The sequence below is a fragment of the Phascolarctos cinereus genome, unplaced genomic scaffold, assembly GCF_003287225.1.
Source record: "Phascolarctos cinereus isolate Bilbo 61053 unplaced genomic scaffold, phaCin_HiC Scaffold_7;HRSCAF=346, whole genome shotgun sequence".
NCBI classification, from domain to species: domain Eukaryota; kingdom Metazoa; phylum Chordata; class Mammalia; order Diprotodontia; family Phascolarctidae; genus Phascolarctos; species Phascolarctos cinereus.
The window spans coordinates 84,546,008-84,569,822 of record NW_027556180.1 but is presented as its reverse complement, the minus strand read 5'-3'; the positions used below and the strand labels follow the sequence as shown (position 1 = coordinate 84,569,822).

At 36.7% G+C, this 23,815-nt stretch overlaps 1 protein-coding gene across 22 annotated transcripts in view; it reads left to right on the top strand.

Moving 5' to 3' along the window:
- Nucleotides 1–23,815, top strand: part of ABI2 (abl interactor 2) — a 123,284-nt gene that overhangs the window by 22,016 nt on the left and 77,453 nt on the right. For all 22 annotated transcript variants that reach the window (XM_078147519.1, XM_078147514.1, XM_020972837.2 and 19 more), the window contains exon 2: nt 8,795–8,962. In XM_078147519.1, coding sequence (XP_078003645.1) covers nt 8,795–8,962 — 168 coding nt within the window. The remainder of the gene's footprint in view (nt 1–8,794; nt 8,963–23,815) is intronic.

Genomic DNA, 23,815 nt, shown 5'->3' with positions numbered 1-23,815 from the left:
ACCTTTTTTAATTTACAATTTTTTAAACTTTGGGTTCTGAATTCTCTCCCTTCCTCCCTCCCCACCCAACCACATTGAGAAGGCAAGCAACTCGATACAGGTTATACATGTATAGTCATGCAAAACACTTCCATAATAGCCATGTTGTGAAAAACTAATTATATTTCCCTTCATCCTACCCCCCACATTTATTCTATTCTCTTCTTTCACTCTGTCTCTCCTCAAAAGTGTTTGCTTCTGATTACCCCCCTCCCCCAGTCTCACCTCCCTTCTGTTATCCCCCGTCCTTATCCCCTTCCAACCTGTTTTCCTGTAGGATAAGATAGATTTTCATAACCAATTGAGTGTGTATGTTATTCCCTCCTTAAGCCAAATCCAATGAGAATAACATTCATTCATTCATTCCCTCTCACCTCCCTCTTCTTCCCCTCCATGGTAAAAGCTTTTTCTTGTCTGTTTTATGTGAGATAATTTACCCCATTCTTCCTCTCCCTTTCTTCTTCTCCAATCCTCTCTTATTCCTTAATTTTAGTTTTTAGATATGATTGCTTCATGTTCAACTCACCTTGTGCCCTCTGTCTATATGTATTCCTTCCAACTACCCTAATACTGAGAAGGGTCTCATGAGTTACAAATATCATCTTTCTGTATAGGAATGTAAACAGTTTAATAAGTTCCTTATGATTTCTCTTTCCTATTCACCTTTTCATGTTTCTCTTGAGTTTTTTATTTGAAAGTAAAATTTTCTATTCATGTCTGGTCTTTTCATCAAGAATGCTTGAAATTCCTCTGTTTCACTGAATGTCCCTGAAGGACTACACTCAGTTTTGCTGGTTAAGTGATTCTTGGTTTTAATCCTAGCTCTTTTGACCTTCAGAAGGCCTGTTCCAAGCCTTCTTATCCCTGAATGTAGAAGCTGCTAAATCTTGTGTTACCCTGATTGTGTTTCCACAATATTTGAATTGTTTCTTTCTGGATGCTTGCAATATTTTCTCCTTGACCTGAGAACTCTGAAATTTGGCTGTGTATTCCTAGGAGTTTTCCTTTGAAGATCGCTTTCAGGAGGTGATTGGTGGATTCTTTCAATTTCCATTTTACCCTCTGGTTCTAGAATATCAGGGTAGTTTTCCTTGATAATTTTGTGAAAAATGATGTCTAGGCTCTTTTTTTTTGATCATGGCTTTCAGGTAGTCCAATAATTTTTAAGCTATCTATCCTGGATCTGTTTTCTAGGTCAGTTGTTTTTCCGATGAGATATTTCACAGTCCTCTATTTTTTCATTCTTTTGGTTTTGTTTTATAGATTTTTGATTTCTCATAAAGTCACTAGCTTCCATTTACTCCGTTCTAATTTTTTTTAGTGTTTTTTTTTTCCTTAGACAATTGGGGTTAAGTTACGTGCCTAGTGTCACGCAGCTAGGAAGTGTCAGGTGTTTTGGTCAGAGGCTGGATTTGAATTCAGGTCCTCCTGACTTCAGGGTCAGTGCCTATCCACTGCCCCTCCATTCTAATTTTTAAGGAATTATTTTCCTCAGTGAGCTTTTGGACTTCCTTTTCCCTTTGGCCAGTTCTGCTTTTTAAGGCATTCTTCTCCTCATTGGCTTTTTGTACTTCTTTTGCCATTTGGTCTAGTCTATTTCTTAAGGTGTTATTTTCTTCAGTATTTTTTGGGGTCTCTTTTAGCAAGTTGTTGACTTTTCATGATTTTCTTGCATCACTCTCATTTCTCTTCCCAGTTTTTCCTCTACTTCTCTTACTTGGTTTTCCAAATCCTTTTTGAGCTCTTCCATGGCCTGGAACTAATTTATATTTTTTTTTTGGAGGTTTTGGATGTAAGAACTTTGACTTTGTTGTCTTCTTCTGGTTGTTTGTTTGATCTTCTTTGTCACCAAAGTAAGATTCTGTGTTCTGAATTTTTTTCATCTATTTGCTGATGTTCTCAGCCAATTACTTGACTTTTTTTCCTTTTTTTTTTTTTGGGCTGGGCAATGGGGTTAAGTGACTTGCCCAGGGTCACATAGCTAGTAAGTGTTATGTGTCTGAGGCTGGATTTGAACTCAGGTCCTCCTGAATCCAGGGCCGGTGCTCTATCCACTGCGTTACCTCGCTGCCCCAAATTACTTGACTTTTAAACTCTTTGTTAAGTTAGAGGTCTACTTCCAGTGTGGAGAATGTACTGTCCCAAGCTTCAGGGGTTTTGTGCAGCTATTTTCAGAGATACCTTCTTCCAAGGTGGTATGATTAAAGGCGAGGTGTTTACTCGTTTCCTGGCCTGTGCTCTAGTTTATGAGTGACCGCAAGCAGTCTTTTTTGCCTTGGAACTGTGAGGAGGATTCCTTCTGCACTGCCACCACAAGCTCTCTACCATGCCAGTGTTCCTCCTTGCCCCAGGACCACCACCCATCACTGCAACCCAGATCCAAGCATGGGCAAAGGAAGAGAATACTGTCTCAGCATCAGTAAAGAGATCCTTGCAGTCCCCCTCTGATCAGCTGCTTGATTTCCCCCCTCGCCCCATCTGTGGCCTGAGTGCTCCAGAACAGCTGTCACCCTGGAACTGCGCCAGGACTGGGGCCAGACCAAGCGCTTCTCCCAGGTCAGACAGACCTTTCCTGCTGGTCTTAGACTGACCTGTCTTTAGCGTTTGTGGATTGAGAAGTGTGAAAACTGCTACAACTGCTAGTGATTCAGTCACCTGAGATCTGCTTCAGGTTCACTGAGGCCCACCCAGTCTTTGCCTGTGTGGGCCATGCTGAACTGCGCTCCTCTCCCAACCTAGCATAACAGACCTTTCCCATCAACCATCCTGGTTGTTTTGGGCTGGAAATTTGTTTCACTCTGGCTTTTTTTGTGTTCTGCTGCTCTAGAATTTCTTTAGAGCCATTTTTATAGGTATTTGGCGGGGCTTGGGGGAGAGCTCAAGCAAATCACTGCTTTTTCTCTGCCATCTTGGCTCTGTCCCTCCATTTAAAACTTTTTTTGAGTTCTAACTTCTCTCCCCCTCCCCTCTACCCCATTGAGATGTCAAGTAATTTGATATAGATTATACATGTGTGGTCATAGATAACATTTCCATGTTAGTTGTGTTGTGAAAGAAGAGACACATAAAAAAAAACCAGGAAAAAATAAAGAAAAGGCATTGAGACTCCATCAGTTTTTTTTTTCTGGTAATGTTAGTATTTTTCCTCATAAGTCTTTCAGAATTTTCTTGGATCATTCTATTGCTGAGAATAACTTAAGTCATTCACAGTTGATCATCATATAATGTTGTTACTGTATACATTGTCCTCCTGGTTCTGATCATTTTACTTTGTGTCGGTTCATACAAGTCTTTCCAGGTTTTTCTGAAACTACACTTCTCATTTCTTACAGCACTGTAGTACTCCATCATAATCATATGTCACAACCTGTTTAGCCATTCCCCAGTTGATAGGCTTCTCCTCAGTTGCCAATTCTTTGCCACTACAAAAAAAGCTGCTATAAATATTTTTGTACGTATAGGTCCTTTTTCTTTCCTTTGATCTCTTTGGGATATAGACCTAATAGTGGTCACAGGGTTTGCAGTTTTTATAGCATGATGGCCAGGAGAGCTAGGAAGTCAGCTGTATGAACTTGGACAAGCTGTTTAACCTCTCAGTGCTCTGGACATCTTTCTAAGATGGAGACTCTTGACCTGTTTTGTGGACCCTTTTGGCAGTCAAGTGAAGCCTAGGGACCCCTTCTCAGAATCATGTTTTTAAATTCATAAAATAAAATATATAAGATCACAAGGGAAACCAATTACATTGAAATATACCATGTGTAGACTAGAACACTGATCACTGATGATCCAGAGGCAGGTTTTATAACTACCATAGTTTTGAAGTGGTAATAAATATAAGCAGTGTTCTGAAATACCTGCAACACCTGTAATGTAATATGATAATATTTGTGATTTTTTTGGTGACACAGCTACATATAATTTCTGTAATTTTTTTTTCACATCTGGTTCACATCTACAGACTTGGGGTCTGTAGACCCTTGCTTTAGAAGTATAGAGGATTTGAGGTGCCAAGAAAGTGCTGACACAGACTGGTAGAGATTCTTCACTGGCAGCTTCCTGTGCCAATCAAATCATAGATTCAGGTCCTATTTCTCTCTCTCTCTCTTTCCCCCTCCCTCTCTTCTCCAATATCATCACTGATAGAATGTAATCTCCTTGAGGGCAAGGACTGTTTTTGTATTCCCCTTTTCTTCTCTTATCTAGCATAGTCCTTGGCACATTGGATTTGCCTGAACTGATTCAAACTATCAAACTGCCTCACACAGTCTTGTAGAGAGAGGCAAGGAGGAAGGAGAATGTTGTAGTCAGTAAGCCAGGGGTTGGGCATCTTTTCTGTTTCAGTCAAGGAACATGTTCACACTTCATAAAGAGATCACCCAACTTTTTTGTTTTAGTTGATATTTCATAGTTAGTTATAGTAAGGGGTCCCTAATCGTGGGTTCCTTAATTTCTGTGATTAGATCTTGAACTTCTTGTCTGGGAGAGAGAGGTGGTTAAGTACCTTACATACTGAAGTAATTATACATAAAGTTAGGGAATAAATAGGAATGTTAGATTGCAAATGTTAATTAAAGTGCTATTATGAATTAAATATACTATTCTGAGTATATTTCCAAATATTACTAACATATATTCAAAATACAAACTGCATTTTTTCTCATTTTATTTTTAATGTGAGAGAAGTTTGTATGTATAATTAATGAATCTTTTTTTTTTTTTTGGTGAGGCAGTTGGGGTTAAGTGACTTGCCCAGAGTTGCACAGCTAGTAAGTGTTATGTGTCAGGTTGGATTTGAACTCAGGTCTTTCTGACTCTAGGGCCGGTACTCTATCCACTGTGCCACCTAGCTGCCCCCTCATAATGAATAAATCTTGAAAGATCTGCAGAGAATCTGCTTGCCAGTAACAAATATAAAGAGGTCAAGGAAAGAAACAACCAATGACCTGTTTACTTGCTATCATCTGGCAGTGTGTCATCCAGGACAGATAATGGAATTTATTTCTTTACATTCAAAAGATTATGATTAAAATTTAAATTGCATGTATTTATGAAGTACTGTGTATTTTAGGAGGGCTTTATAATGTTTTAGGTAATCCAAAAGCCTATAAATGAAGTTTGACATTAATGCCATGGTATGTATTAGAAAATTAGCTGTAGTGATATTGAGCTAAAAGGAAATGGAGAAAATATAGAGATTGGTGTATTAGAGACTTGGGAAATGAGAAAAATGACAAGGTTCACAGAAAAACTTCCTAATTGCAGTCAATACTTGCCATATAGCTTGGACATTTTAGTTTTCTTTGATAGTGAGTAGAACAAGAAAAGCAATAGAAAGATCTAAACCCAAAGATTTGAATCCCCAAAATGTAATGGAAGTCTAGCATTTCTTAGTGTCTTGTCATCATTTGCCATTGCAAAAACGAGACCATTCCTTATTAATGAAATACACTTTGGGATTAAACATATCTCCAGGGAAGCCCCTAACTAATTTTCTTTTACTTCTATTGCTTTTTTTTCTTTTTTAGGTAAAGGTTCTGTTTCTAGTAGTACCCCTTATGAGCAAGGGAATTATTTCTTTAAAAACCTTGCTCTTGAGATTCACAGCCTTTTCCCTTTAACCTCACAAGTTATCCTGTCCCCACAGTTTTTATTATAGTAGAACATATTTAAGATGCCTTTTTTGAGTAATCTCTGAGGAGATCTCTGTGTTTAATCTGTATATACTAAATAAATTAGTTACACATATGTGGTCTCAATTAGCTTGATAGAAACAGAATTACTCTTCTCTTTCAAGCTTTCCTTGTTTTCCCTTTAGACCAATTTCATAGGGTCATAGATTTAGAGTTGGAAAGGATTGAGTTGTAAACTGCTTGTTGGACATTTCCAAAAAGATATTTGATAGTAGGTATCTCAAACTCACCGTGCCCAAAACAGAACTCATTGTCTTGTCTGTCCTCCCCTTTCCCCACCTGCCTTGCTTTCAGATTTCTCTATTACTGTCTAGGGTACCACTGCTCTTCCAGTCACCCAGGCTTACAGCTTTGGTTTCACTCTGTATTTCAAGTTCTGATTCATCTCACATAATCATATAGCTGTCAAATGTTGTTACTTCTATTTCCATATCTTCTCTTTCATACCTCTCCTCTCTACTCATATAGCCACCACTTTAGTTCAGATTCTCTTCACCTCTCACCTGGACTATTGCAATAGCCTCTCAGGGGCACCAGGTGGTGCAGTGGATAGAGCACTGGCCCTGGATGCAGGAGGACCTGAGTTCAAATCCTGCCTCAGACACATAACCCTTACTAGCTGTGTGACACTGGGCAAGGCACTTAACCCCATTGCCTAGCATCCATCCCCCTCCCCCCCAAAAAAGGGAAATGCAATAGCCTTCCATTGGGTCTTTCTGCCACAGGTCCTCCTCACTGCAATTCATGGTTTAAACAGCTGGCAAAGTGATTTTTCTACATGTCAGGCTCCCCCTGAAACCTCTGCCTTCCCTCCCCAAGCCCTCCTTCCTCCCCTCAATGACTGGCTTTCTTTTGTGTTCAAGATTAAATATAAATTCTTGTTTGACATTTAAATGTCTTCACAACTGGCCTTTTCCTGCTTTTCCAGTCTTCCTACACTACTCTTCTTATACTCTGTGATCCAACCGTATTGGTCTGCTTGCTGTTACACATATAACACTCTTTTTTCTCCCTCCATGCCTTTGTATTGGCTCTGTTCCCATGACTGACATATACTCTCTCCTCACCTTTATTTCTTAGAATCCCTGATTTCCTTGAAGACTAATGCAAGTACTGCATTCTTCATGAGGCCTATACTAGTCCCCTTAGCTGCTAATGCACCCCCTTCCATAAGTACCAAAACATATGTACATATGTCCATTCACCCTGAAGGATGTGTGCAAGGACTATTTTACATTTGTCTTTGTATCCCCAGTACTTAGTGAGGGCCTAGCACATAGTAGATGTTTAATAAATAAATGCTTATTGATTGATTGATCTTAGAGGTCATCTAATCCAGCCTTCTTATTTTACAGATGAAGAACTGAGACTCAGAGAAATTAAGTAATTTGTTTCAAGTGGTGTCTGTCATCTTTGTGGCTATATCAATCGTGCAATCATATGGAATCTTACCATATGTGGTAGATATTTTAAAGACTGCGTTTTGCTCTAACACTTTATCTTTGACAGTAAATAGTAAATACAGTAGGATGCTATGATCTTCTACACCTTTTAATCTGATATAGGACTGTAAGGATGTGATTTTTCTCATCTAGAAAATTGTCTTTGAAAGTCTTCCTTTTTGGACCTAGTACCATCTTGTTGGTTCTTTGGTGGAATGGAAATCCGATGGAAAAAGAGGTAAATGTAGAGGCTGAAGTGTAAGAGGTTAAAGATGAGGCAGACATCTAAACAGCCTGACTGTGCTGATCCTTGAGGTCATTGGAGAGTAGATAAGGAATTCCAGACTCCTGGTTGCACTGGGCTAAGTCCTTTAGAGATGTCATTCTATCTAGGACTGTACCAACTCTCCCACCTCATCTAGAATAATTGTCCCTAACATCTGATACAGGACACTTACCACTGAGTTTTCTATGATAGAAGACATTACATCTTTTAATGTAAAGTTTCCCTGCCTGAAATCAGTTCACTTATTTATGTGCCATGGCCAGCTAGATGCTTCAGTGAATGGAGTGCTGGGCCTAGAGTCAGGAAGACCTGAGTTAAATCTGGCCTCAGACACTTACTAGCTGTGTGATCCTGGGCAAGTCATTTAACCTCTGTGTGAGGAAATGGCAAACCATTCCAGTACTTTTGCCAAGAAAACCTCACTGTCCATGGTGTCATGAAGACTCTGACACAAATGAAATACTGAACACATATGCCATGGACATGTTTCATTCTGGACTGATTGTTTTCTTTGTTGCTGAGTATATCTCAGCAATCTCTTTTTTGGTCAAAGGGGAAAATAACCCTCTTTTCCCCTTCTTGTGTGTGTGTAGACCATTTTCATACAAATTTTTTAGTGATAAGATTACATATGTGTGTGTGTCTAATTTTATATCTGTATCTATACATTTATATAATTAAAATTTTTCCCATTCTTTTGGAATGGAATTCCAAAGGGAAAGTCCTCTTTTTCTTTGAGATGTTTTAAAATTTTAGTGTCAAGTGCTTTTAATAATATATCACCTACATTAAGGAATTTTTGTCAATGTTTTTATTCAGTTCCAACCATCGCTCTTCCTGGTGTAAATGCTTTTGCCACTTACTTAAATATAGTAACATTGGGTATTAAGGAGCTAGTATCCAAATGTATAGATCCGTTATCATCACTGTTGAAAATAGATCACTATATTTATTTACCCTCCAAGTTTCATGGTGTTCTTGTTCTTAGCTTATTTGAATCTCCTGCCAGATGTTTTCCTTTACGTTATTGTGGGCATCATGCAAATTATTCTCTTGATTCTACTCATTTTGCTTTGCCTTAATTCATTTAAGTCTTGCCAAATTTCTTTTAATTCTTCATATTCATTATTTGCAATGGCGTGGTAGTATTCTATTAAATTTATATACCATAGTTTATTCAGCACCCCTCAATGATGAGTGCTCATTGTTTTAAGTTGTTTAATCTCACAGAATCTCTTCCTATTTTTATATTCCAAAACCCCAATTACTAATGATTATTTTTCAGTTGAAAATCCACATTATGAATTGTTTTTAACAGTGTTTTTCTCTTTTAGTCAGCAGATAAACAGCGAGCCTTAGAAGAAACCAAAGCCTATACAACACAGTCCTTAGCAAGTGTAGCCTATCTGATAAACACTTTGGCCAACAATGTCCTCCAAATGTTGGATATCCAGGCATCCCAGCTACGCCGGATGGAATCTTCTATCAACCACATTTCCCAAGTGAGACCGAACTTTTTACTTATGTTATTTTTTCCAAGTATAAACTGTTATTACTAAAAGACCTGAAAAAGATAATATGTTTTTATTTTATTAATTTTTAACTTAGGTGCATGAATTGGAGTATAAGACCTTTATAGGAAAGCAAACTAAAAGTTAGATTGCTTTTTTTCTTTTTAAAATAGATATAATTATCTTCTATGTGATAATTTGAAAAAAAGATACAAAAATTTGGAGTAAGCTTTTTGGGATTTATCAAAATTGAGCTATCATAGTAAACACTAGAATCAGCTCTGAAGTGAAGATATTTTTACTTTCCAACTTCTGTCAAAAGAATATCTCCTTATTTGGTTTGCGTATAAATTTGGTAGATTTGCAGCTTGTATTTTAATCTTTTATTATGTTTATTGGGGTTATAGTCTCTATAATTGGGAGTAAATGCCTAGCAAAAGTTCTAAGCTACCTTTAAATGTATATGCTATCAAAAGAAGTTTCAATAGCATTTTAAAAAAAAGCATTGATTTTTATTTACCTGCCTTGCAGTTTTCTTGTGAGAATGACTTTGGAACTTTATGGCTCCAGCAGTCTGGTCAATATAATTAATTTCTACCCTGTTTTATACTGGAAGTGCTCTTCTATAATTGAAAGACAGGTTAGTTTTCTTAAAAATAGATCCTGTGAGTTCTGTGCACTTACGAAACTGAAGTGATTCAGCCATTTTTTGAGGGTCTGAAGTTTAAGAAAATCATTTAGAAACTATTAATTATTGTGCATCTAGTTGCTTTGGAAGACCTTTCATTTTTATTATTTGACACTTCCTCAGTACAATATAGAGTGATTGCTGTGTTATTTATTTCAAAGTAGAGTAACAACCATTTCACAGACTTTGGCATTTCTGACTTTAACATTCCTGCCAATATCTTCCTAAAAATATATGATTTATAATTTCTTTATTGCTATATTTGTATTTGATAAGTAGTAAGGTATGATGAGAGTGAAAGGTATATTTTTCTCAGAAATGCTTTTCGGGAAGAGATGTGCGAAAACAGAGACAGAACGAACAGATGTGCTGTGCTATAAGAAGAGAAAGGTGGCCCCACATAAGGACGTGCCTCAGAGTTGAGAGAATGGGATAGTTCTGTACTTAGACTGTCAAGGAGCATCCTAACTACAACAGAGTAGGTGAAGCAGTGAGTTATACTGGAAAAGAATGGACATGAAGGAATAGAAGGGTCTCAAGCCTATTATCAGGTATTTGTATGAAGAGTCATTAGCATATTTTGTGGAGAATGGTAAATGATAATGATAATAATTTTAATGGTGGTTTGTTTAGGATAAATTGAAAGGAAAGTGGAAGAAATAGTTTGATAGCAGTGGTAAATGGCTTCTATATGAGCATTGTTCCCTAATGAAGTTGCATCAGGTATAGGCATTCTGTTCTGTTAGAACCCCATCCAATAACCTACTGTTTTGGACATTTACGTTCTTTACTCAAAGTCAGGAGTTTTATCTTTTATACAAAGATCTTTGCCTTAAAGATCTGTGAGATTTATGCTCATCTGAATAGCATAATAAAAGACTCAGGAGAAGAGATTGATAATTGAAAATAAGGAGAAGAGTGAACTATAGAGACACTGTTTAGTTCAATTTGACAAGTGTTTATTTAGCACCTTATAAAGCACTTTTGTTATGTGTTGTGGGGAAGATAGGAAGATAACAAGCCTGAATTCTAAGGCAGTGTTTTCAGTCAAGTAGGATTCTTGAGGTCAGGGAAAGCTCTTTTACCTTATTGCTGAAGGAAGGTGTGAGAGACTTCATTACTGTGTAGGAGTGGTGGGTTTCTATATCTCTTCTGTGACAAAATGTGTGAAGGAATGGTATTAGCTTTAGGGACAATTGAATGTCCCACTGCCAGCCTGAATTTTCAATTCTAGAATCATTGAATTTTAAGAATTGAAATTTCCCTTGAGATCATCAAGACCAGAAGATCTTCACCTTTTTGGTGCCATGGGTGAAGCCTGTGAACTCCTCAGAATCATGTTTTTAAATGCATAAAATAAAATACATAGGATTATCAGGGAGACCAATTATATTGAAATACTGCCTGTAGACAGAAAACTAGCAAGACAGTGATGACTGGACTAAGAAGAGAAGAGCTAGTGGCAGGGCTAGTAACAACAGTAATTTTTTGGAGGCAGTCAGGGTTAAGTAACTTGTCCAGAGTCATACAGCTAGTAAGTGTCTGAGTCTGGACTTGAACTCAGGTCCACCTGACTCCAGGACCAGTGCTCTATCCATGGGACCACCTAGCTGCCCTGTACCAGTAGTTTCTAAGTAATGAGGAGTATAAGCAATATTTTGGAATATCTGCAACAACTGTAATGTGTTATGAAAATATTTATAATTTCTATTGGTGAAAAATTCATAGATACTAATAATCCTGCTGTAGTTCATAATTGAGGGACATACTAAATTTCAGTTAAGAGGTTAGTGAAAATAAAGATGTAATTTTTTTTTTGTCATCCACATAGATAGATCCCCTGAAATCTCTCCACATCCTCCTTAGGGGTCCATAACCCCAGGCCAAGTTTAGAACTTTAGACAGACATTTAGATAGACTTTAAGTAGACTTTTATAGGTGAGTAAATTGACAACTAAGAGAGTTAAATTAGTGGACCATGATCCCAAAATGATTTAATTGAAGACCTGACTAGAGCTAGTTCCCTTAACTTCCAGTTAATGATTCTTTCAATTATACCATGCTGTCTCTACCAACTGTGAATTGATTATGGTAGTGTGGTCTAATTGAAAGAGAGATACAAAGATTAGGAATCTGAGAGACCTTGGATTTAAATCTTACCTTTGACACTAGTTTAGGAACAAGAATGTGCCAAATCAGTCAAAAAGATTTTATTAAATTCCTACCATGTGCCTACTGCAGCACATATGAAAACAAAAGTGACTTCTAATAACCTGTCCTGATGGAGCTTACTTTCTACTGGGGGAAAACAATGTTTTCATAGATAGGTATGTATTAAAAAAGTATACAAAATAAATGTAAAGTAATTTCTAGGCAAGGATATAGGAGGGCACTAACAACTAGAGGAATTAAGAAGGGCATCTTGAATTGAGGTCACACTTGGACTGAGTCTCAAAGGGAATTAAGGTTTTCAGCAATTTAAGGTTTTTCTAGGCATGGTGAACAGCCTATGCAAAAGCAGAGGCGGGAGATAGTATCTTGAAAATCAAACCAGTTTGATTAGATTGTAGAAGTTGTGAGGGGGAAATTATATGTAATCAAACTTAGAAAAATCGACTGGATCCAGATTGCTGGATCTTTAAATGTTGAACAAAGGAGTTTGTATTTTAACCTAGAGGTAGTGGGAAGCCAGTAAAGCATCTTGAGCAGGGTAGTGATATGATTAGATCTGTGCTGTAGGCATATTAGCAACTGTATAGAGATTGGGTTGGAGAAGAAGAGATTAGATATAGGGAAACTAATAAATGCTTGTTGACTGACTGATAGGCAGGACCTTGTTGTAGTAGGTTGGAGAGAGATAATGAGGGCTTGCACTAAGAGGGGGTCTGATGTATGGAATATGACCTGCTTCACACATTTACTAGTAGTAGTATAACCCTGGGTAAGTCAGTTAACCTTTTGATGGTTCAGTTTTCTCATCTATAAAATGAGGAGGTTTAATACCTTCTAGTTCTAAATGTATAATCTTTGATTTGATCTGGTGTCAGTGGAGAGAAGGTTACAGGTGTGAGAGACATTGAGGAGGTAGAACAGACAAGATTTGGCATTTAGATAGTGGAGAACTAAGAACGAATCTTAGGTTGTAAACCTGGCTGATTGAAAGAATGGTGGTGTCTTCAATAGAAATGGGTGAGTTACAGTAGGATGAGAGGTGAATTTCAGAGGAGATAGTGAATTCTCTTATGTACACATTGAGTTTAAGATAATTACAGGCCATCCAAATGGAGATGTCCAGGAGGAACTTGCAAATGCTGAACTGGAGTTCTGAAGAAAAATGAAGGCCTGATAGGTAGATTTATTATCATCTACATAGAGATAACTGTGTCAATGGGAGCTGATAAGATAGTGTAGAGGGAAAAAGCCTAAAATTGAACCCTGGATATATACATTCATAGAGGACAGAATGTGCATGATAATGCTATAAGAATGATGAGAAGAGACCCAAGATTTGAGTAGTGAGATGAAAATTCAGGGAGGAGAGAGTATACTGAAGAAAGGGGTGCTCGGTAGTGTGAGGTGCCATAGAGAGGTCAGTAAATATGGGGACTAATAAAATACCAGTGGATTTAGCGGTAGATTATTGGTGACTTTGGAAAGAGGAGTTTCTGTTAAGTGAAGGTTAGAAGCCATTTGGCAAGGGGTTCAGAAGTGAATGGGTGGTAATAATTTTCTCCTAGGAGCTTGCTTTTGGAAGAGAGAAGTAAAGGACAATAGCTTGATGTTATAGGGTTTAATGAAAGTGGTGTTTTGTTTTTTTTTAAAAGTTAGTTGTTTATATGACACTTTAAGGTTTGCAGAATGCTTTGCAAGTATGATCTCATTAGATCCTCACAACGACCCTGGGAAGTAAGTGCTTTTATTATCTCCATTTTACAGATCAATTGAGACAGAGGTTAAGTGAAATGCTCAGGATCAAATAGCTAGTATGTATCTGAGTTCAAATTTGAACTCATTTCTTCCTAACTCCAGGCCCAACACTCTATTCACTGCACCACCCACCTACTTGCCTAAGAATGGGCAAGATTTAGGTATGTAGATAGCAAGGAAGAAGCCATTGGATGAGGGGGAAATAGAAAATTAGGGAGAGCGTGAAGGGATACTAGTTAGGTCAGCCTGATGTATGGAATATGACCAGCACACAATCCAGGGCACAAATAGAAGAGTTAGTATTGTCAAATAGAAGGGTCACACTATTACCCGGTACTGGGGCCACAGAAGAGAGAATGAGGGATGCCACTGAGTTGAATTGAAGTGGATGGAGTTCAAGAGGAGAGGGAGCTTATCACAGATGGCCCAGACTTTTCAGTAAAATATGAGGTAAGGTCCTCTGCTGAGAGTCAGGGGGAAGTCATAGCATGTGTGCTTGATAAGGGATGTGAAATGGCTACTGTGGGGAGAACAGTGTCACCTAACTGAGCCTCAGTTTCCTTCTTTGTAATACCCACAATACCTGCCTCAGGATTGTTGGGAGGCTTGGGGAAGTAATATATAAAAAGCATTTTTCAAAGTTTAAATCACTATCAACATAAAAATACAGTTGTTATAGGGAGTCAGGAAAGAGCGCATACACCCCCCCCCGTGGAAACTTGGACAAATCGTCTAACCCTCAGTTTCTTCATCTGTAAAATTAGTATAATAATACATGTAGTAATTAGCTCATGGGGTTGTTATGAAATACAAAGGATATAATATCTGTAAAGCACTGGGTAAACTTTAAAATCTGTTATTGATCATGGGGTTGGGGGGGTGGTATAGATTTATCAGTAGAAGTAGTATTAAAAGATCTAAGAAGGGAAATTCAAAATCAAGGTAGAATGGTAGAACCTTATATTGAAGTTTCTACCAATGCACATAATATTGTTTTAAACAATATTAATGGGATATCAGAATTGCCTCATATTAAAATCTCACTAAAATGGAAGCCTAGTGCTGTGATGTAAGAGGGATTATTCTGTGTTCTTTTTATTTATGTAAAATTCAGTGTATATTTTAAGAAACAAAATGTGGTTTTTCAAAATATTTCAGGAGACCTTACCAGTTACCATGGACTCAAGCATAATTTCTATATAAATGACTTAATCTCCAGATCTAGCCCTTAACTCTTTCCCAAATTCCAGTCATGTCACCTGCCAGCTGGATATCATTTCCTGGATGATTTGTAAGGTTTTCAAACTCAGCATGGCCAAAATTGCACTCACTATCTTTCCCCTGCCCCCTTTTACCCTTCCCTCCACCAAACTTTCCTATTTTTTTTAAGAGTACCACCCTGCCTACTAGTCCTTCAGATGTGCAACCTTGGAATCATCCTTGACTTTTTTTGTTTTCTTCACCCTCAGTTCAGTTAGATGCCAAGTCTTATCCATTCCACCTTTCCCAGATCTCTTACATCAGTTCCTTTTTCTCTACTCATATGGCCACCAGTCTATTTCAGGTCTTTATTTACTTGAAATACTGTAATAGTTTCCCTACTTTTAATCTCTCCTGGAGGGACCTTGAGGACCTCTTGAAAGGATCTCAGGGACTGCTAGGTTTCCTAGGACCACATTTTGAGAACCACTGACATCAAGGGAAAAGAGAAGAGGATTCCAGGACAGAGCCATAGGAGGACAGCTGGGATGTGCTGGAGCCAGTTTATCAGGACTGTTGTTAAATTTTCAGTCTGAGTGTTTACAGTTTGGAAATTGGCAAATTCTACTAATGAGTGATTAATTTATTGTTTTATTGATTGTTTAGCTTTAAGTAAGTAATAAGAGAAAATGTTAATAATGTAGATTAAACTGAAAAGTATGTCCTGGAGAGATAGTTGTTAAGTCTAGAGAACTAGAAGATAGAAAGATCATGAAAACCTACAGAAATAAAAGTATCTGGGAAGACTGCAGTGATATCAAGTGTTTCAGAGAGGTCAAGAAGGAGAAATTTAGATTTGGAAATTAAGAGATCATTGGTAACCACAGAGTAATTTCAGTTGTGTGAAGAGTATTATGATAAGTACTAGGGGATTTCCAAACTTTAGGAGCTTCTAGCTTCACAAATAAACAGTATAATATGAAATGGTACATGACTGCATAAGAGGAATATGCAATTTGTGATGTTCAAGGGGAAGACAGGTCATTGCCAACTATAGAGATCGGGGGAGGTTTCTTGAAATAAATGATAGTTATTTAATAAGTAAATGACATGAAGGATGAAGAAGAATTGAACAGGCAGGGTGGTTTTAGGAAGAGAAAAACCCCATTACTTTTGGTCTTTAACAAAAAGTTGTCTATATACATGTGAGGATGTTAGAGATAAGGTGATTCAGGCTTCAGGTAGGGCTTGGATAAGATGAAGGTGAAGTTTGTTTTAGCTAACATTTCTGTAGTGCTTTAAAACTGGCAATGCAGTTTATGTACATGATCCCCCTTTAATCTTTCAGCAGCCTTTGAGGGAAGTACTACAGGTATTATTATCCCCATCTTAGAGATAAGTAACAGACTGAGAAAGGTTAAGTGACTTTAAACTACAAAAAGTAAGAAGTAGGGTTTGAATTTGAGGTTTTCTGACTTGAAGTCTAGCAGTCTATCCTCTATACTTTGCTTTTCTTTTGATTCTATGATTTTTGAACTCATAAGGTTGTTTGAGTAGAGACATGTTAGGGATAGAAAGAGGTCTAGGATCATGAAGTATCAGGTATATGATATATTTGTTTTTGTTTCTTTCTTTGTTCCCTAGTTCAAGGATCAGGCACCTTATCATTTTCCAGTCTCTTTGTATGGACTTCTGCTTTCATTTTTCTTTTTTTTGTTTCAAGTATCCTTTCTATTTCTTACTGAAAACTCACTCCTGATTTAACTAGTACGTATTTATAACTTTCCCCCCACATTTCTCTTTTCACTAATCATCTCAACCCTTCTCCTCCAACCCTTTGTCCTTCTTAGATACAGGAACCAAAATCATCCCTAGACTGAATGAGAATGGAAACTTTATTAATACTACCAGTTTCTTTGCTTAAAAGTTGTGCAAGAAGCACTTTATAGAAATAAAAAAAAAGTCAAGTACCTCACCAGCACATGTTGAAAAACAAATTTAGAATTATTGATTGAGTAACTCTGTATAATAACTGTCCTGAAAGAACAATAGTTTGAATGTTATGTGGTTTATGTGAATGCAGATCTTAAATTATTTAAAATTTTAATAAAATTTCTGTTGTCACTTAAGCAAAGCATTATTAGTATAGGCTTTTGGCCTGGGATATAACTTATAATAAACTGGATACTTTAATAGGGTTTATTAAAATTGAATTGTACCTTTACTATTTTTTTTCTAGTGGAATTTCTCCATCATTTGTAAGCAATATTTTATGAATGTGTGCTCTAATAATATTTAAAGCTTCTTGTTTTTGTTTGTTTGGGGTGCTCTATAGAATGCAGTATCTCTACAGTCTTCATGAGTTGATATAGCCAAAAAAATCCATCACTCTTTTATTAACGTGGTGATGAACCTCTCAGAGCTTAATTAGGCTGGAACTCAGGTGAGAGAGAAACATTCCAGCTAGGCCCATACTTGCATACTTGAAACCTTTCTTTGTTTGTAGGTCCCATGTGCCAAAGGTAGTGGTTTGCTGGCGTAGACTCTAAGAACATACTGTGGATATGTAGGTTGATTTTAATATTAATATTAAAAATAATTCATATAATCAATCAATAAGCATGTATTAAGCACTTGTTATATTCCAGGCACTGGACTAGACAAAAATGAAATGTTCTGTCTTGTCAAAGAGCTTACATTTCATCAAGAGAGGCAACATATATAGATGTACATATAAAACAAATATATAGTACCCTAACCTTGGAAGGTGTGGCACTGGCTTCTAGGGGATAAGCACCATTATTACTAGTAGAAAGTGTTATTTGAGGTGAATCCTGAAATAAACCACGTATTGTAGGAGGCAGAGATGAGATTGAAGTGCATTCTAAGCTTGGAGGACAGGCAATGCAAAGGCACAGAGATGATTAATGGAGTGTTGTGTGAGGAGCAGTAAGAAGGTTCCCTGGACTAGAGAGTGAGTGGAATTGATTACAATGTAATAATGCTGAAAAGGTATTGTGGGGCCAGGTTGAGAAGAGTTTTAAATATGAAGCTGAGGAGTTCATACTTGAACCCCTAGGTCAGGGGTAAGGAACCTGTGGCATTGAGGCCACATGTGGCCCTCTAGGTCTTCAAGTGCAGCCCTTTGACTGAATCCAAACTTTACAGACCAAATTCTCGAGGCAAAATGGTCAACCAAGGTCTTTTGTGAAATATGACATTGCACTCTTGAATTGCAAATGCTCATGAAAAAGAATACGTATATTTAGGGCTGAGGCTGAATTGCCTTTATTTACTTAATGGGAATAGAAATAAAATCTCTATTCCCACTAAGTAAATAGAGGCAATTCAATTTATGATAGGATTTAAGCCTAAGATTGTGGCAAACTTTAAAGGTATTCTGAGTATGGACACAGGTTTTGAAAACTGTTTAATTATTTACAAGTAAAGCTAGTCTAGGCATTTTGCTTCCTAGCTTCTCTGAGCTAATATTGGTTAGGTAAATCAGTCAGCAGCTCCATTTTATCTATTTTTATCTCAAAGTAGTTTGGGAACAATAAGACTACCAAGCATAGTTTTGAAGCAGTAGTAAAGAGCAAGAGAAGTAAGAGGGTTCATTTATCTTAACATCTGGCTTAACTTCAGTCCCATAGGACTTACTGATCAAGCTCGTGCTACGATAGCTAACACATGGCAGAGGAGGAATTAAAAGGTTGGTGAATTTTAGGAGGGGCAGTTGGTGTTCCTCAAGGACTTATATAGAAACCATGAAGTTTTAACTGGATTATTTCTATAATCCCAGCATTATCCCTATAAAGATGAGAGAATTGAAGTCTAAAGTCACATAGCTATTTAATGTTAGAGCTGAGACAACTAGGTGACTTTCTTCCTAGTCTGATGTTCCTTTCCTTTCCCTCCCCTCCCCTCCCCCTTTCCCGTTCCCCCCTCCCTCTGTCCATCCCTCTGTCCCTTCCTTCCTTCCTCTGTCACTCCCCCCATCCCTCCTTCTCTCTCTCCTTCCCCCTCCCTGTCCTTTCTTCTTTCTCTCTTCCCATCTTTCCTTCTCGTTCTCTCCCTGTCCCTTTTTCTCGTACTCTGCCCCCCCCCCACCCCAGGCATTGCTTTGGGGTAGAGAGCTCTTCAGCTATACTACAACTAAGTCTTTGAAAGTTGCTTGGGGAAACTAAGGTTTAATGACATACATGTCAGAGGTTGGACTTCAACTAGGTCTTATTGACTCTAAAGCCAAGTTTATCTCCTTACCCATGCTCCTTCTTCCAGTGAACTTAACATAACTTATCACATTTGTCTAGGTGGCAAAAGTGGCAACATTTTTAAAGTGAGAGTAGATTTCATAAACATTGTTATTCACATAAAGTACATTTATGCAATTCCTAATTAATTTCATTTATGTGTCTTTAAGTTTGCAAAAATGAATAATCTGCCAGTTTCATATTCATATTATTAGTAATTTTGATTTACTTGATGTACAATTTAGAATTTGAAATACTTTTGAATTTAAATACTCACTAGACATTAAAATTAAATTACTGGTCTAAAATTGAGACAGAGATTAAGAAAACAACAACAAAAACCAACCAAAACCTGGTCAAGTTAATCCATTCTACCTGTTTGATTGCAGATTTTTTCCCACACTGATGGGCAGCTATCTGAGGTAGTGATATCCAGTACAATCAACTCTCGATTATCTATGGTAATGAGAGACCACAATTGCATGGATAATCCTAAAATAATAGTTTCAGCCTCCCTTCCTACCATCTGCTGTGGCCTGAGCATGTGCTTGGGTCTTTGGGGAGAAATGTATTTGGGGTGGGGGTGGAGCCTCAGGCTGGCACGGGAGCTGGGTAAGAGTTTGGTCACGCCACCTTGGCCAGAAGAGTCCTGGAGGAGCCTGGGAGTGGGACTGTGTGGTTGGAGAGTCTGGGGGTGAGGGGGGGCCTGCAGCATGTGGAGTGGCTTTGCAGCAGCAGTCAGAAGGATGAGATGGCCAGTAAATAATAGGATGTGGGAGATCATGCACGTTTGCAGCAAGGTCCCATCCATGCTTTTCTGGTCAGTGGGATGTTCAAGAACCCTTAGAGGGCAATGGTAGCAGTGGAGTGATGCACTAGCTCAGTTTTGCTTGCTGGCCACCCATATTTTTACTTGCCGCAGGTGTGTGCTAATCTGTAGATCAGATCTAAACATGAAGCAGAGTTTATTTTGAATAAGTTTCTGATTTTAGGAATTAAGGATAAATTTATAATCATAGTTTTTAGGGATTTAAAAATCTTCTAGGTCAGTTTTTAACTTTAAACTTAAAACTTTAACACAAGAGCCTTATGTTATTGGCAGAGTAAAATCAGAGTAATATGAAGCTGCAAAGTAGGAGTAGCTATATATAGCTCTGAAACTGACAACTAGCTATATAGCCTGATAGCTTTTCTTTAAGGCAAATGTTTTTCCTTAATTTTCTCAATTTATATTTATTTACAGTCAAATAAGTTACATTTTTAATATGCTTGATTGTTTGAAAATCTGGAAATGCATAATCTGTCAAAAGTGTTTGTTAAAAACAAAACAAAATAAAAAACAAGCCAAGCCAGGCCTATAAATTACTAAAAATTATGTGAAAAGCTTATAATTATCAGCTGTTTTAAATTAACATTTTCTGTTCTACAAATAAGCAGCTTAAAAGGGTGCAGTTGTTCTAAGGTAAATTACAGTATCTCAATCTAAAAGCTTTGGCCCATCTCCGTTTTACAATCTTAAAGGCTAAAAATATTTGAATCTCTTTACTCGAAGTGTTACAAAAATTTATTATTTCCAATGGGCTAGTATTTTAGGGTTCAGTTTGCTGTTATATTTGTGTGAGCTTAGACTTTATTGTAACCAGTAAGATTTTAATGGTACTTTTTTCATATATAAAAATTTGTAGGTCGAATAAAATGGTTCTTCTAATTTTATAAGATATAAATTCTTAAAAGAAGTACATTTAAATATGGGTCAAGTAGTGACATGAACTGATGGCTACTTGATCATTTATATTAGACCAAAGAATGTCAGTGATTTAGTGTCATGAAGATATAATGTTACAGTTTTAAATCAGTGTAAACATTTATCTTTTCTATCTTTATCTTCTATCTATAGTGTTATGACTGAGTTAGATCAGCTAGAAATTATTTGCTGAAGATTTATATTTCTAGAAACTGGCTATAGAAATTTACTAAGAGTCAATCTATATGTTATACTTCTTTCTTGATTTTATATGGACTTTGGACATAGTTATTTTAGAAATTTCTTTTTTCTTTTAGAGCAGCAGTTTTACACTTATTTATTTTCATTTAATTTTAGTATTTAATTTGATTGTGTTGTATGACTCTGGGCAAGTCATTTAACCTCTGTTTGCCTCATTCTTCTCAACTGTAAAATGGGGATGGTAATATCACCTAGCTCCCAGGGTTGTGAGGATTAAATGAAATATTTGTAAAGCTCTTAGCACAATGCCTGACACATAGTAGGCACTATAGAAATGCTAGTTTTTGTCATCGTCACCATCATCATCATCATCTTTGGGGGAGTAGTTGAAATAAATAAGATTTTTCTTGAAAAAAAAACCCCTTCAATTTCTGATGATTAAATGAAATGGTTCCAATTAGCTAAGAACCATTCGACAAAAACTGCTGATTATCAAATATTCCTCAACTCCTTCAGAGTTGGAGAGACTTAAATGTATTCTGCTATCATTGCTGTCAGGCTTCTCTGCAACTGGCCTTTTTTAACCAAATGTAAACTTTAAAGACTATATTTTTACTTTTAAAAATAAGCAGATGGGACAGCTAGGTGGCACAGTGGATAGAGCTCCAGCCTTGGAGTCAGGAGGACCTGAGTTCAAATGTGGCCTCAGACACTTGACACTTACTAGCTGTGTGATCCTGGGCAAGTCACTTAACCCCGGTTGCCTTACCAAAATAAATAAATAAATAAAATAAACAGATAAACTCCCCCCAAATGATTAAATGCTTAAGTGTTAAGATAGAAGTTTATTAATCTTTGATTTTAAAACATGGAAGTTAATTTATCTTTGATTTTAAAATATACATTCATGTTGGGTAGTCTGTACCTTTACTAGTTTTGAAATTCACATGGGTATATAGAATTGAGGGGGGAGTGGACTTGACCTTATTTGGACTTCGATGTTATTGCTACAGCTTAACCTCTGAATGACAAACATTTATGCTGTATTTGGAGGGCTGCTTAATAATATGAGTATGGTTACTTTATGTTTTCTTTGTAGAGTATATGGTTACATCTTTTTATGTCAAGACCTTTTTCTGTAAAGCGGCACAGTATGTGTTGGAAAGTCGCTTTTCTGAGAATTTATTAAGAAAAATCCAGACATTTTAAATGTTTCATTATTCAAAAGCCTGCTGTAATGTTTCTGAAATATCCGACAGAGTAATGTTTGGTTTTGTTTTATTTTGTTCTTTGGAGGGAATGGTGGTGGTGAATGTAGATATTACCAGTAAAGCTTTATCTTCTTTAATGTTTAGAGTAACACCTTGGGGCAAAACCACAAAAATGTAGCATTGGGGAATATAAAAAAAGAGTTGTTTTCTTTAGAGGTTAAAAATAACCCTTTAGCATTTTAGAAACCTAAATTTGAACCAAAGCTTTAAATTTCTCATAGTTTAATAAAGGAATAATCAGTATATAATATGTGAATGTGATAGCAGTAAGGTAAAATAACTCAAGGTGCCCAGCATTTTCTTTTCATTCTTTTGAACATTGACCAAATCATCATAATTATCATCATCAAAGCTCTTTTAAGTCTCTATCTTAATTTGGTGCTATGATAGGATTGAATTAAGTAAATACTAGTCTTGATTAAGAATTCACAAAGACTTTGACATATATGACAGGCATGTCAGTAGTATATACTATTTATGTAAGGAGAATATTCATTTATAAGATTGTGAATAAAGGAAAAATATAGGAGGTTTGTATTGTGAAAAAATAACATTGTCAGTTAGTTGTAGAAGATAAGTGCTGATTTTGGAGTCCTAGGACCTGAATTATAACAGTGACTGCCACTTAATACCTTTGAGACCTTGGGCAAGTGACCAGCTTTCACCTCCTTCACCTGTAAAACAAGGGGGTTAAACTAGACGACCTGTTAGGGCCCTTCTTGCTCCAGATTGAAGATTCAGTGATCTTATATATTTCACTGAGGAGGTGGTGTTATCTTGATTTGTTCCAGTGAATTGTGGGGGTAGTGGCTGTGGCAACTGAAGAAGTAGTGGGATTGGGTTGGAGGCCATTGCAACAGAGGAGAGAGTGTAACTTGGCAAAAGAAGCAGATTTAATAGATGAAAAGGGTGGACGTATTAGTAATTATGACTTTTCTAGAAATTAATTCTCTCATTCCATCCATAGAAATTAAACAAATTAAATCTTTGGGTAAAGAAGTCTTTAAAAAAATGTGTTCTGTACTGTCCTAAGTATAATGTAAGTATCTCATAAATGAAACAAACTGATGAAGTATTTGGTATACTTGAGTGAAATTATTAAACTACTTAATGTTATGTTAAAAAATAGGAATCTTTGCTAAACTAAAATACATCTTTAAATAGAAGTAGTATATAGACAAATTTTCTGCTTACATTAAATTAATTTTATTAGTAAATGAGCATGTTATCACTAGTAGGAAGAATATTGGGAATTTGCTAAAATTTGACTAAAAGTTTTGTGACATTTGATATTTGCTACCTTAATGTGTATTGGGGAATATTAAGTGGAGAAAAATTATTCTCAGTTTAAAAGAATGTTCTGACTAGACCTGAAATAGGCACAATTCATTACCTATATGTGATGATGACTTTACAACATGGAGATTTGGGGGAGAGGCATAATAAATACAAAACAAGTTATCACATTCACATTTGGTATAAAATCATTGTATAAGTATATTTTATATTTGTGGATATGCATGCGTATTTATAATACACACACATACAAAAGAAATTTTT